We start from the raw sequence: 15,992 nt of genomic DNA, 5'->3' as shown, positions 1-15,992 counted from the left end.
TTTGCTTACCCTAGGATGGTCATTATGATCCATGGTCTAAGTCTAAGCTGGATGGTTCCTGACCACCCTCTACCCATGGGGCCATGCAGCCCCGTCCAGGATCACAAAGTCTGTTTTCCCTCTGCCTCTGTTGAGGCTGGGAAGTCAGGAATGAGAATGGGCTAGCACTGAAACTATGGAGCTTTCTTAAAGAATACTAATATACACAGTTTATAATTTATAATGTTTTAATAACAATAACAACAATTATTCTCTTCCCTTACACCAATTTTTATGCTGTAAGGGACACATGCAAAATCACAGAATTATGTCCCTACTTTACACACAAATGAAAACATTACAGCTCCTAGCATCAAGATTTTAAGTAAGGGAGAGAATAATTTTTATTTTTTTTTGTGTGCAAGGTCTTGATACTGGGACATATCAGATTCCATTTAGAAAGCCTGTTTTTAAAGTTATTAATAATATCTCCTTTGAGCAAAATTTCTGTAACAGCAGCTGGTAGTTTCTTTCCTATCAAACGCCACTTCACATTAGAAATAATAAAGAACAGAAGTGAGGGATCAGATCATTCTCTATGGTGTCAACCCGCATGATTTTTATCTCAGAACTTGTTATGCACAGCACTCTGGTACCTGGAGGCAATGACTACATGGATATCTCAATTACAATTTTATAAAGGAAAGTGTTCAGCCCCTATAGTTATGAGCGGAAGCTTGAAAATATAGCCAGAATGTGATCTGTAAGGCTAAAAACCACCAGGCAAATAAATGAAGCCTAATTTTACTATGCATTTAAATTATTCTTTTAAGACAAATTCAGGATTTCAGGATCTGGGTCTTGATTTTTGGGCACCTCTGATTAGCCATATTACTGCTCAATGCACAGAGCAGAGATGTACATCATTCAAGTGAGTGCACATTTTCCCCTCACAGGTCTAAGATGTGCACAACACTCTGGAGAACAATACCAAAAAGAGAAAAAAAAGTAAGTTTCACTTAAGTGTCAGGACACAGCAATTAACAAGTCTGAAAGTACGTTAGCTGATAAGTACGCAAAATTACGTTTCTGCCTTTTAAAACTTCTCTATAGCGAGTGAAGATAGTCTCTTGCTTATTTTGGAATTATTAGAAATACCAAGGTCTTGACTTTCTTGTTTTTGTTGGAGGCTTTTTGAAGGCCTCGAGACTATTACGGTACACAGCCACACCATACTAGACTGAAACCTGACCTACGGCTTCCAGAGCAATCAACTGAGCGGGCTAAAAGGTGGCAACATTAATCAAAACCAAAGGTTTTGGCCAATTGTTTGCAGCACAGTCTCCTTTTTAACTGCTGTGGTCATTCAATGCAAACCCATTTATTTCCCTAGGCAGCAAAAATCAAACAACAGCTCGGCCAGTATGAATGTTTTTTGACTTAGCTGTTTGGGTGGAAATGCTATGTATTCTGTGCTTGCTCTGCCTCCCTTTTATAAACACAGACCTTTACATGTGTTTGGGACAGGGGCTGCTGCTGTCTCAGTTACCTGGTTTCATGAAAGAGCGTTAAATGTTTCCTATGCAGAGCAACTGTTTCTTGAATGAAAGGCAGTGATTGTGTTCAGCAATATTCATTAATTCAGTGCAGGATGAAATTAGACTGTAACTGTGAGCAGACAAAAGGTATGCATGATACAACCAGTAACGTTTATTTTTTGGAGGCACGTCTACACGTTTTTAATGAAGTGGGATGCCTATCGTAACATGCTGAGCACCTTGGAATCTTACTGTCCTAAGTGTGCTTCACGCTTCTCAAAGGTATATTCAGCAAGATTTAAGAAGATAGTATTCAAATGACCTGTTGAAGGTTTACGATTGCAAAAAAGTAAAATGTGAGATAAAATTTTGGCTTTTACTTTTTGTCATAATCGCAAGTATGACAGCCCTCTGTACTGACAGCATAACCTCTTTTAATCTTCTGAATATCTCCAATACTCATTTAGGCTCCAAAACTTGTCCTTGGATTTGACTGAAATCATCAGACATGACACAGAAATATACACCCTAAATCTGACTGAAATACACACCCTAAATCTGATTTCACTTGGGGAGCTGCTCGAGTACAGCAAACAGATCAAAAATGAAGATAAAATAATCTGCAGAATGAAGAATATCTTAGTGTGAATTAAGCCTGGATCAGAGACATGCTTGACAACCAGATATAAAAGGCAAATTACTTATTATTCTTAAAGTACTAAAAGCTATTCTGGTTAGCTGACACACAAATGAAAAGAATCCTGGTACTGCAGTTATTACATACACACAGATGAATCGATCAGTCTTCAGGAGCTGGCTATGAGTTTAAAGTTAATTTTGCACTGCAATAACATACGTAATCTTTTGTTCTCATGCTTGCTAAATCCTTTGCTGTGTTTTCACAGACCCTGCTGCTACTTAGTGGAGAATGACTTTCCCTAAACTCATAAGCTTTGATAATGTCGGCTCAGTGTGAATCAGTTGGATCTGGATGGGACCAGAGAAAGCGGCTTGACCTCTGCAGCAAGAGGAGCACATGAAGGCTGCTCTTCTGTTATGGAGGAGGGTCCACACACACAAAGTCACTGAAAAAATAGGACCTCAGAAGAAACTCTCTCACTGTGCCTCTTCACTCTGAAAACCTTGGACTAGGGAATTTCTTGCATGTCTGAGAAGTGCCATGCTCATGAGCTCCTTCCACAGACAAATGGCTAAGGAAGTAAAAATGAGGAGAGTTTGAAATCCTGAGTTATTTTCCACTTCCGGTTGTCTCCTTCAGTACTTGCTTGTTCTCAAATAACACTGTCCAGGCAAAGATTCTCAAGATAGCAAAGGTTAGGAAAGCCGAGAAAAATTCATGTCTTTCTCTGCAATGGCCCCCATGGGCAAGGGGATGGAAAAATGAGTGTTCTTGCACATGGTCAAGACCTGTCCCCAGGGCTGTTTTCTAGCCTTGGTGGCTACCTTAGCACAGTGGCTAGGATCCTCCTTGATTTCAGTCTCTAAGCAGACTTCTGATTTTGTGGGATCCCATGGAGCTTGGGACACAATGACATTTGGATGTCCTCCCTACTTCTTGAGGAGTTCAAATCCTTTCACCATATTGAAACTGCAGCACAACTGGTTCTCTGGTGGCTGCCATGCCTTCTTCCTTTCTGCATTACCAAAGCCACTTCTTCAAACTCATGCTCACATACTGCCACAAAACCTGCCTTAGCATGTAAGTGCTACATTTCCAAATCCTGCCAGGAGTTAGGTAACCTGAAATTTGGGTCTAAATCCATCATTTTGATTAGATAGAGAGTATAAAAATACAAAAGTATAAAAGATGAAGACTGCCCATGCTTCCTTGCAGAACCATTGCACCATCATCTCTGTAGCAAGCAATCAGTACACACTCATATTCAGAAACTTCTCACTAGAGTGTCATGGTTTTGGCTGTGATGGAGTTGACTGTCTTACTGGAAGCTGGTATAGTGCTGTGTTTTGGATTTGGGATGAGAATAGTCTTGGTGATACACTAATGTTTTTGGTTGTTGCTAAGCAGTCAAGGCCTTTTCTGCTCCTCACACCACCCCACCAGCGAGTAGGCTGGGAGTGCACAAGAAGTTGGGAGGAGACATGTCTGGGACAGCTGACCCCAACTGAGCAAAGGGATATTCCATGCCACATGATGTCATGCTTAGTCTATAAAGCTGGGAGAAGAAAAAGGAAGCGGGGAATGTTTGGAGTTATGGCGTTTGTCTTCCTAAATAACCGTTATGCGTGATGGAGCCCTGCTTTCCTGGAGATGGCTGAACGCCTGCCTGCCGATGGGAAGTAGTGAAGGAATTCCTTGTTTTGCTTTGCTTGCGTGCACAGCTTTTGCTTTACCTATTAATCTGTCTTTATCTCAACCCGAGAGTTTTCTCATTTTTACCCTTCTGATTCTCTCCTGCATCCTGCCATGGCGGGGAAGGAGTGAGTGGCAGCGTGGTGCTTGATTGCTGGCTGGAGTTAAACCACAACACTACAGGCAATCTCATCTATGTTCAAATGAAAGAAGAGGTATCAAAATACTGCAAGTAGATTTAATTCTTTGACCGACACCATGGAACAATGGGCAATTCTAACGACAGATGCTTTTATGACAGTTACACCTTAATGTGAAAAATCAAAGCTGTTTATCTGTGTGTGGGAGCAATGGTATAGCAAAAATGTGAGTTCTTCTAAATGCTGTGGTATGTTCTGAGTTGCAGGTGGAAGCTGTATTTTTAACCTCCCATCACTGCCTGCCCACAAACTATTAGAACAGCAAGTGCCTCATCAGATACTTCTTCAACTTACTATTTTTCCAAAAGTACACAGTATTTGAAAAAATTACAACCTTTGTCTACATTTTCAGAAGACTCAAGTCACGGAACCCTGGAAACGGAAGATGACAGAAACAGATTCGGTCATGGGTCTGGCCCTTGCCAAGCTCTCCGCAGTTCAGTCTGGAGTGGTTTCATTTGACTAGTTTAAGCGTGGGGGTCACTGAAGTGATAAAAGCATTTCTTGGTTCCCAAATATAGCAGCTGGACTGCAGTGACTCTCCCATGTGTGAATACTGTGACTTAACTGCGCTCTGCTAACTTGCACCTGCTGGATGACACAACGTCCTCTGACAAGCCAGCAAATCCTGAAGCAAACAGGTCAGAGCGTAATTTTATACAGCAGGTGAACAAACTCGCTAATTCTGTTTTTCTTCAACATAGAAGATACAATAAAACCAATGCTAAGCACATTGCAAGCTCCAGAATTTTTATTCTTGGGTCAGTCTAATCCATATTAAGTTTCCTTTGATCTGTATGGATTTTTTTAAGAAAGAAGGTGGCAAAATTACTCATTCATAGGCTGATTCTGTCTGCTATGTCCTCCTCTTAGGAAAGGGAGACAAAGAGATTTAACATTATGGCTATGCCTATTTTCTGTGCAAGATGCCTCTTGGCATGGAAGGTGCCACCATCATCAAATAAAGCCTTCTGCTATGAAGTGCTAAAATCTGCTGTGTTTTCTTGAAGGCTTAGAGATTCCTTAACAGGAATTACAAGGAAAATGTTACTTCCACTTAAGGTTTGCAGTGAGATACAGTATCCCTTATTAGAATTACTCTTGGATTATATTGCTTTTGCTCTACAAATCTTGCCTTACTCATATCCTTATATCATCAAAGCTACTTGATCACTGCTACAATACTTGTGTATTACCACTTTCTTCTCTGCTCTACCTCTTTCTTTCAAGGAGAGGTACCAATTCTTAGCTTCCTGTGTTTGCAACCAGCAGGAAATAATGTAGGATACTGAATAAGAATTCCAGCTGTTTTGCATTTTTAGTGGCAACTGACAGTGAAACAGTCCAATGTCTCTGCTTTTTGCACTGGAAATGGGAAGAAGCAGCATGTATTTCATACCAGCTTTTTCTAGTATGAGAAGGTGAAAAATGACTATAAAGAGGAATTATTTTTTCAGACGAGGACCTCCAGACAGCTTAGCATCTGCTTCACAAGATGACACAGAAGACTACAAACTACAGCATTATTTGCTTAATGGAGAAAGTTGTAGTGCTTTGGTAGCAAAGCAGGGGAAATCTCCCCAAGTTTCAACACAGAGGGCAGGGTCAGGCTGTAGAGGAAAGATTTTTCCTGGGGATGCCTTCAGGTGTATGCAGGGGGTGGGTCAGAAAGCAGCTATGTGTGGAATGTGAGGAGGGTACACTCTGGATGGAAGTGTGACTGACGACTGACTTCTGGGGTGGCCACGGCACTGAATGCGGAGCTATGTCCTGGCCTCCCCTGGGCTGCGACACACTTGGTGTGACAGCCTGGACTGTGCCTTGCTGGCCGCGGGGATGCCTGCCTGCTTTGATGCCTGCTCAGAGCCCCATCCAGCCTGGCCTTGAACACTCCCAGGGATGAAGCATCCACAGCTTCTCTGGGCAACCCGTTCCAGTGCCTCACCACCCTCACAGTAAAGAATTTCTTGCTAATATCTAATCTAAATCCACCCTCTTTCAGCATCTGTGAAAGTATAACTTATATTGATTTCTAATAGATTTTGTACTGGTGTTGATAAAGACCTTGTATTATTAGGCTTTAAACCCCACGCATAAGTTCCATTGAAATTAAGAGGCAACTTTGGAATGTCTTTATATAGTTTGCTGAATTCATTGCCTTAGTTATTGACAAGGGAAGCAGCCAAACAAATAAAAGCTGTGGTTAAAGATGTAATAGATGTCAAATATGTGTTGCATTACCAGTGTAAAACAATGGTGTTTGTAAAACAATGGTGTTTTGCATAAATAATACATTAGCAACTCAGCAAAATTAATTATCCTGAACAAGGAATTATTATTATGTCTTCTGAGCTGTTTCGAGGGAATGTGCACTGTTCTGTGCTTGCCTGTATCCAAAACCTTTAAATGTTTCCCTTTTCCCCAACAGAAAATCCCAGAGTGACTCAACCAGGCAATGACAACGCAAGCAGGCACAGACCCACTCCATCCCCCCTGCAGTCTGGATGCCTCGCTGTTTTGCAGCAAGTGACTCCTGCACGATGCTGTGATTTATATTTCTACTGCTTTATATTTCTGATTAGCTTTCCATTTTATTTGCTAGATAACTACCACATGTATCTGATGGGGAGGGTCAGCCCACAGTGAAATTGAAAGAGATGTTTGGAGACCTTATTCTGCACAGTCCTGCAATTCCTGACAGTTCTTAATGTTACAATAATGTAATATCTAGCCATAGAACTATATAGGATGTCAATTTCATATTGTGAAAAGAACACTTACCTTTATCAAAAATTTCTTTCAGCACTCCTCGTTTTATAAGCTCCTCTCTGCTTTGCCTCATCGATATTTTTCTTTCCAAGGCTGTAAGCAAAGGAGAAGGGTCAATATAAACAGAAAAGAAGGGAAATGACTGTTTTAAAAGGCTCTATGCCTTTTAAGGCATTTAAAAGATGCCTTTTTCTCCTCTTCAAGTCATTGGCAAATTAGCATCTGAAAATAAAGGCTACTGGCAGTCCAGAGAATCTGCCTGCTGCTGTGGCATGGCTGTTATTGACAGAAATGGCTATAGACTGACCGATCTGAGGGCATGCCTGCACTCCCTTTGCTTAATCTTGACACATGACCAAAGCACTGCTGCAGCGCATTAGAGACAGCAAAGGGAGAAAAAGGCAATTAGTGCAGAAACTGGAGGGGTAAGGTAAGAAAGAAGGCGATGTGAAGGATCACCCCAATGAAAGACATGGCCACGGATTGTCCCTAGTCCACGGCAGAGGACTCATACCTCTGCTGCCCTGAAGCCAAGGCTTGTTTCCCACTAACTCCAGTGAGAGCAGAGCAAGGTGTTCGGGACAGTGCGAAAAAGGAGATGCTTAATGGAGCCTTCTTCTCCCTGGAGGGGGGTTGTCCCCCAAAAAGGTGTAAATGAGGGGAACTCCATAAGAGCCACTGCAATTTACACCAGATTTGAACAGCTCGAGTCCTGTATTGCCTGCTTGGAGACCGTGGTCACTGGGGCGGCAAAACGACATAGAAATTTCGTGTTTGTTTAGTTCGGCAGTAATTAAAACAATGTCCAATTAACCAAAACGCCACAAAGGACGTGCATTCAGGCAGAGAGCTGAAAGCCAGCAAGCAAGGGGAGCAAGAAGTGATGTGCAGGAGCGGCTGCGACTGCATGCGTTCTGCGAGGAACAAGCCTCTGCCTGCCAAAAAAGAGGCACAGTCAAGGGCGAATCGCTTCTGCCATATGCTCCCCTATCAGACCCAGCACAGATGCATGCACACACAAATGAACTGGGACTTAGCATCTCCTGCCTGCCCAAGGCAGATTTAAAGCAAAAAGAGGCTCCGAAACCCTCTCTCCATCCCTGAAAACATGCGGAGGTAACCTTTTCTGGCACTGCTGCCCGGTGGCTGCTCCCCAGGGGCACAGTATACTCAGTGAATTAGCTATGCCTATACTGACACACTTATACTGACACATTGCAACTTATTTGCTGTCAGATGTGTACAGCTTGGTACATACAGGGCCGGCTCTGCTTCACCCTTTTCCATAGGATAAATTTAGGTTTCCCCATTTTTAGAATCAGTTTTGAATACGCATTCTTCAGGACAAAGAAGGTCAGTAGGTGCAGTCAGTAGCTAATAAAAACCATGGTTTCCCCTAAACACACCCTCAACTTCAGCATCGATCAGAATTAATGGCAGGTCCCTTTGCTAAGGCACAAAACCCCACACCCATTAGCCAGTGACACGGTACGGTTTTATTTTGGAGGCTGTTAACGTAACAGCCACAGCTTTTTCCAGAGTACCTCAGCCCCATTTGACAAAGTTCTTCAGGCACCTCACTGACTTTCAATGAAACTTTGATTTCTAAGTTTCTAATAGGCTTTTGAAAAGAAATACTCAACAATCAGACTCTGGAGTCACACTGCAGACTGCTCCCCAGCCTGCCTTTTCCCTGCACTGGAGGAGCCCTGTTCTGGTATGGTATTTAAAGCTTTCCCCCCTTCCTCCTTAATACCTGCCCCCACCCCCTCCAAAAAAGCCCAAACAAGCTACAGCTAACTCCCGAGCTTTCTCCCACCAAAGACATTGTTAAAACCCTGACTAACTTTAAAGAGCAACTTGGTGGCACCCAACAGCTTTTCCGATACTTTTGAGAAAGTATAATTTTCTGTTAGTGTGAGCAGTGAAGAGCATCCAGTCTGTCCGAGCTTGTTCTTCAGTGGGAAATCAAGTGGGCAAAACTGCAGCAAAGCAGCAGTTTCTGCATATAGACAGCAGCCCTGCTCACAAAATAAATTCACAGACAAATACCGCTTTTTCAGTACTTTACCTTAAATAGCTAAGTAACAGATCCATATTTTACATTCAAATTCACTGGCACCCACCCAGGTTCACCATCTCACCCTCCTGCCTAGTCAACAGCTGGCTACACAAGGTAGCAGCATTACTACTGACTTCATGGCTAGGAAATCCCACCACATTATTAAAGTAGTGGTAAGAAACACAGTAATTTTGTGGATTGGAGATAAGACTTCTGGCGGATCAAGTGCTAAGCAGGGCATTTTTAAGAAGTGCAGGACAGCCTCTCTCAAAACCATTGCTGGGGAAGACACTCAATTATTGACCAAGACTTCTCAAAGTCATGGACTATTTATGCAGTCTAGCAGAATTTCAAAGACAGAATACGTATTTTTGGAAGACTACATACACAGGCTTTTCAGACGCTCCCTTTTAGTTGTAATCTGCTTCTGCTCAAGAATGAAAAAAACCCACAACCCTCCAGTTTGAAGCTCAGACTAAAACAATTTTTTCAGTTTCTAAATCCTTTCTAAGTAGGTACAGGACTTAAAGTATTAATTATTTTCCTACTAAGCCAGTTTAATTAATAAGATATTTAGAGGAAGGGCATGCTGGGCTAAGAGCAGCACTGAATGATAATAACAGATGTTATACTAAAACTATGGAACATGCTGCCTTCCTTTAACACATATCTTCCTCCCAAACAAGTCCCGTACATTTAAGTGCATAAACTGCTACGCTGCTGCTGGATCAGATGGAAAAAAATCACAAGCGCTTAGATGCAGAACTCATTAAGATCTAACAGCCTGAACAATGAAATGTTTCACTCGGTCTGGATTTCTCTGGCAAAGATTGCCAGTTCTTTTACGAAGGATTTTCTTTTCAAGCAAAAAGCTGATACAAAATAAATTCATTCACTCTCCACTGAGAAGGGATCCATTCACAGCAGAGGATAAATAAAAACCTCTGAATTAATCCTTGATTCATGTGAACCTTGTAAATTCTGTGATGGGGAAAAATTAAATATAATTAATATTTAACAAAAGATGTATTACTTCATTAGTGATTTTCCTTGGTGATTAACCTCTTTTTTTTTTATTTGTACAATCTTCCAGGAGATTAGAAATAAGCATTAAGCCCTTTTTATGGCATTTACTTATGCCAGAAACTGGTTATCTTAATACATTCATCCATTCTTCAAGCAATCTCAGTTACTAGTTTATAGAAATGAGCGTATCCATATTTTATGGTCTAAGTGTACAGATTTTGCCAGTATGCTCTGCAGTAAGCTGTTTCTTTTGAGCTCTGATGAAGAAACAGTGGGAAATGTTTTTATTAATGTTTCTGAGCTGGTGTTTTTGAACTTGTCCCTCAGGAACAGCACCCCTCTGCCTTTCAAGCAGAGATTTTCTCTGTGGCAGACCCATTAAGATCAGTAAAGCCTTGACAGGGTCGGGAGGATTTCCTGCCCCTCCGTTCTGGAAATCAAGTACAGTTTTGTCTTTATTCCTTTAATAAGCCTTGCGCTTCATGATGGCAGAGATTGTGGGCTGCTCCTCCAGTGGAGAAGGTGAAGCTCGCCACTGCTTCTGTGCCAAGTGCTTCTGCTGCTCCATTAACCAGCCAAAGAGGCGTTTATGTAGTCAGGACCTGCAATCTTTCTGTCCTTCCCAGGCCTCCCTCCAAGACCAAACCATCTCAACGAACTCTTCCAACCTGCACCTATATGAGAATAAACCGGTCCCCTTTGCATAACTTGTCCTGTTGCTGCTTAAACCAAGGGACAGACTAAATAAACAAGTTCTGCCCTTTCTTCTCATCTGACAATCGAAACTAAGCCCCAGTCTGTGCTAGCCAGTTGAATCTTAACCTTGTTTTCTTCTGAGGTTGCCCTTGGTCTTTGTCTCAAAAAGCACTGGGGGCTGCTTTGCATGAATTCTTCCTTTCAAAGGCCACTATAATTTTCATGATGATTTTAGGAAGCAAAGGTCATTATAGGAATGGAGCTTAGAGCGGGAGCTTTCTGGTGTACCAATTATATATGGATACAATAGGCAGAAATTTGCTTTGCTAATAATTCAGATCTGAATAATTAAAACTAAGTAGACCAATTGCTTTGCACAGTGCACAGATAAACAACCATCAATATTTCCTTTAGACTTGTAAGGAAGGAGAGGTTTTCAGATGTGATGGATTACATATCAAAATGTGTTACATCATCTTGAAATTCTTCCAACTTAGTAGACTTTCTTGATAATCAAATAGAGCAGGATTCGTCTAATACAAATTTTTATAGTGTGGGCTTCTGCCTCCAAGTTCGCTTTCTTATATATTAAGAGCAATTCTTGGTCATCATTGACATCAGCCTAACGTAAGCATCTAAAACAGTCTGATCTGCACCTTAGTCTTTAAAGGTGCAGACTAACTGCAGACTAACTAAAGCCTGTTAGTCTTTACTGACCATAAAGGAAACTAAGGGTGAGTAGCTGAGATAAAGATGCACAAAATTAGGGCTGAATCCACTTCCTGAAATCTGATTACCTGACTCAGATTACCACCTAGAAAGGATTAGTAGCCCCTTTTTGTCTGTGATGTCAACACATGACATTTCTTGCTCTGACTGTAGCGTAGCACTCCTATTCTATGAGATTACAAAATAAGTGGACAACATCAGCAGGGAAACTATGTGCGGCTATTAAAAGTTAAGCTTGATTTTTTAAAAAAATATTGCAAATACCTCTCCAAATCAGGTGCCGCTACAGTAGTTGATCAAATAAATCCCTTTCAGTACATGAATATTTTGGAAAACTTCAGTGGCATGTGCTATGAGACAAACTAATAAAACAGGAACAATACCCAGCATTGATGTCTCACTGGAGGAGTAACTCAAAAGACTCTAGAAGCAAGCTAGTATCTTTGCAGAGGTGGAAAAGTGAGACACAGACAAGTTGAAACAGCTTGGCTCATCACCTCCTCCATCAGTAGCAAAGCATTAACAGCAGCCATTCTGTGGCCAGTGGCCAACACGCTAGGCAAAGAAATGATCCTTCTAGACCTAAAATGTGTTAATCCATAATTAAGACAAATAAAATAATAGGAAAAAAAGGCCAAAATAACAACCAAGCTCTATTAGTTTTATTTTATTAATGGTCTTGTAAGTACAACTGGATTTATTTTAGATGATGACTACTTAAAACACAGAGAAAAGGATATTAGCGCGCCTTCCTTCTAGTCAAATTCAGATCAACTCAGGACACTGGTCCATCTCCAGTTAGAAGCACTGGACGAGGAGCATGGTAAATCTTCATTAGTGGCAAGCAACTCTGTGAACTCACACAGTAAAAACAGACTTGTTCCTTTGAGAATGCAGGATCAAACCTCAAATCCCTAGTTACTAACGAGAAGAGTTTAAGAGGTGTAACAGTTGCCGCGCCTGGTAACTACAGATAAAAATTGAATTCTCCCTTCCCTACTGATGGTGAAAGAAAGCAAAACTAGGGAGGAAGCTGAAATCAGCCGTAAGAAAACCCGGGATTTATACTGATTATTACTATATGTAAACTGCCAGAGGACAGACGCAGGATGAAAATGGATGCAAAGTCAAATCTGTAAATAAAGAATTGCAGGAGTTATTCAAAATACTGCAAACCACATTAGGCAAAGAAGATCGCAATAAAGTAACGCAACTTAGAAACACAGCATACGACCAAGAATTCAGCAAAAACAGGGAAAGGCAGAGAAATAAAATCTGAACAACTCTACCATAATTAACAGAAGGAACTGAACTAAAGAAATCAGAAATCTAATCCAAGAGCAGATGGTCTGTAATTTTTTCATATAGAAGGACTGAAAAAAATCAAAGAAGCTGCGTTCCTAGGAAGAGAACTAAATTTCAAGCTAGATCCAAAGAAACCCAATGTAACGATTTCACAGGCCAAACAGAGCAAGCCTGGAAGAAGATGAATACATGAAAACATGAGATAAAACAAGAAGTCTCAACAAATATAACAAAAGGTGTGTGTTTGAAAAAATCTAAGAAAATGGTAGTGAAAAGAAAATGAGACTGTAGACACCCTTAAGAAAAATGTTACCACCCTCAACTGCCCAGCTAGTAAACAGCAAAGCAGAACTCCACCGTGTCAATGAACTGTGATAGTCTTTTGGAAAGACTCACATTTTCATCCCCTTTCTACATAATTGCTTTTCTTGTCACACTTGAGAAGTACTGTAGAGCAGGTTAGGGAGAAATTCAGAAAGCTGACCTGAATATTGAAAAAAATGAAGACAATACATTCCTCCTGTTCTTCTAACTGCAGCACAGCATTTTCATTAATTCCTTGGTCAAGAACGGGAAAGCTGAGACACCAATAGGTATTGCTCTCCACAACTTAATCAAAAATGATGCTCTGTAGCTTAATTAAAAAAATTTGCAACAAGGTAGCATAACGTATCTTAAAGTACCCTGCTCTGCAATTACACTGTGATTGCAGCACAGAAAGCCATACCCTGGACATTCTGAATATATATAATTTAGGTATCAAAAACAGTAATGAGGGGGTGGTACTGACTTATTTGAAGGCTTTCATCCAAGTAAGAAACCTGGCAGGTTTGAACAGCCCATGCTGAAGTCCATACTGCTACCAGCACCCTAAATAGCAATAGCTAGATTAAAGATAAATTGAGCATAGCTATTACCACCACAGTTCTTACCGCAACGAAGCTATGTCCTAAATGCCAGCAGAAGGCAGCTGACGCAATCCATTCATGTTTTCCCATGGACCACTAGCGGATGAAATGATGGTTTCTCCTACAGGCTTCTACGTTGCAACATGCAGAAGTTGTAGCATCGAAGGAACAGTAAAAATATGGGTTCTACTCATCAAGCCTTTGTAACCAGGCAAGATGAGTGATGCCATCTGAAATTACTATGAAGAAAGAAATACGTAGGAACATCAGCAGCAGCTGTACATCCCAAAGAACGCTTGCTTTTTATAAATGAGTCAAATTGCTTTAGGCACCTTGCTGTCTCAGATTTCTGCACGTACGACAAACACCAACTATGCTAAACCAAACTAGCAAAGAGCTGGGTGAGATGTCTGCAGTGTGTTTCTCTTATCCTGACAAGATGGTACCCATACAGACGATACTGCAGCAGGGATCTGCAGTGTCATGTGTAATGGCGGAAATGTCTATTTGCAATGTTCTGCTACATGACACTTCAAGGGACCTCCCTCAAAGCAAAACCCAAAGCACCTGCATGGTGGGCACCACTAGAATAAGATAATGACTCCTGTGACTCTCTACAGCTGAACAGAATTCTCTCCAGAACAGAGTTTACGCATGGGATATAAATAACCAGGCAAGCTGCTGCTTTTGGATTTGCTCCTCATCAGACAACACATCCAGATGGCAAAATACAGAGCACAGTTTACAGAAACAACTTTAACAGATGTCAGGAAACTAGATCCTCCAGTGTAACTTTCAGAGGGTGAGGGAGTCACTTTTCCTTGGACAGAAAAAGGGGGAAAAATATTAAGATAGAACCAAAACAGAGGCAGGCCAATGATAAGAAGGGAGGAGGAATGCTTGGACAGACCACTAGGAGACGATAACCAAACTACTGGCCAGTATTTGGTCCCCTCGTTTGGCAGCTGGGAGGATCACCTTGCTGATAGAAAAGAGAGCGGTACTCAGTAAGCCAAGCAGCACAACCTTTTTTATAGCAACCACAAACTGCTGTGCAGGTTGTTTTACAGCTTCAGTTTACCTTTCAGCTGTAACTTTACAAACATATATTGCCTGGTACCCACAGCCAGAAGATGTGTAAAAACAGTGCTTTACTCCCTAATGAAATCTCATCTTGGGTACAGTGAAGAAAGCTTGATCTGCTGGATGTTTTTATTTACCCAGATCGGGACTTGGGATAACTTAAAAGTTACCTGCCCATTAACCAAAGTGTGTATTTACACATACAACTCTGTTGTAGTAAATTACAGTTTAGGAAACAGTTCTTCCACTTGTACTGGAATAATTAGTACACAGCAGCCTCCCAAACAGAAACACAAAGCAGATGGATAGTTGCCTATCTGTGTCCACGTGTCCACCTATTTGAAATAAATGTTACAAAGCATAGCTTGCAACTAAGAAATACCTACTTAAATCCAAAGTTGTCTTAGAACCTTTTCGAGAGAGAAGCTATTAAGATTTCAAATACTTCTTGGAAACCATCACTACTTTGTACAACCAGAAAACCTCAACTAAGCACACACAAATTAAAAATGCATTTGTTATCAGAATGAACTGGCATCAACCCTTCAACACAGACCTCTGTTAGGAGCCAAACAGGAAATCATTCATTTAATACTTGATTATAGAAATGACTGAATCACAAAGCAACAGACACTTCCTCCAAAATCAGAAGATTCCTGAATTGCAGCTGTCACATCATCCAGCAATTATCTTTGGATGATATTTCCAGCTTGTGCAATGGCACTAGCTAGCTGGTACATAATAGACTTAATTCTGAAAAAACTGAAAAGTGTCTGTAACACCATTGTCTCATCACCCAAAGTAGCGCAGTCTACTTTCTGGTTTGGAAGCTGATAATAGTTCAAGCTACAGTAAAGCCACAGATGTGCAACTTTAGTGTGTTTTATGCATTTAGAGTCTTGGTGTCATTTTTTTGGTTTTTTTGGCTGAAAAGATAACTTTCCCAGATGGAGAGAAACTTTCCACTATGCAGAGCAGTCCTCTGGAATCAACAGGCCAAAAAGAGATGAGACTGGGATCTCAGTTACAGTAACATGACTGCAGAATAGCTTCATGTGAATTTGGCATGCACCATCCTGCCTTGTAGTATGAATTATTCCATTATTTCCCTAGGATTTTTTTTTTTAAATTGACCAATGACAAAATAGTTTTATCCTCCTCTCCAGGAAATACAGTGCTGAATTTATTGAAGAAAATAAGGCATTTTTACCCTTAGTATTATACGCAAGTTTGGTGATTTTTTTGTGTCTGCAGAAACATAGTTAGGATTCTTGTCTGGGATGCGGAGACAGAGCTGAAGACACCAAACACCTTTAGACATTAACAGTCTTGAACTGAAGTACTGATAGAAGAAGCACATTCAAA

The 15,992-nt window shown here is 41.0% G+C and overlaps 1 protein-coding gene across 1 annotated transcript in view; it reads right to left on the bottom strand.

The window, feature by feature from the left end:
• Nucleotides 1–15,992, bottom strand: part of PHACTR1 (phosphatase and actin regulator 1) — a 319,282-nt gene that overhangs the window by 71,580 nt on the left and 231,710 nt on the right. The window contains exon 6 of the mRNA XM_054191481.1: nt 6,831–6,911. Within this exon, the coding sequence (XP_054047456.1) occupies nt 6,831–6,911 (81 nt within the window). The remainder of the gene's footprint in view (nt 1–6,830; nt 6,912–15,992) is intronic.

The sequence above is a fragment of the Rissa tridactyla genome, chromosome 2 (genome assembly GCF_028500815.1).
Source record: "Rissa tridactyla isolate bRisTri1 chromosome 2, bRisTri1.patW.cur.20221130, whole genome shotgun sequence".
Classification (NCBI taxonomy): Eukaryota; Metazoa; Chordata; class Aves; order Charadriiformes; family Laridae; genus Rissa; species Rissa tridactyla.
This window is presented reverse-complemented; position numbering and strand designations above follow the sequence as displayed.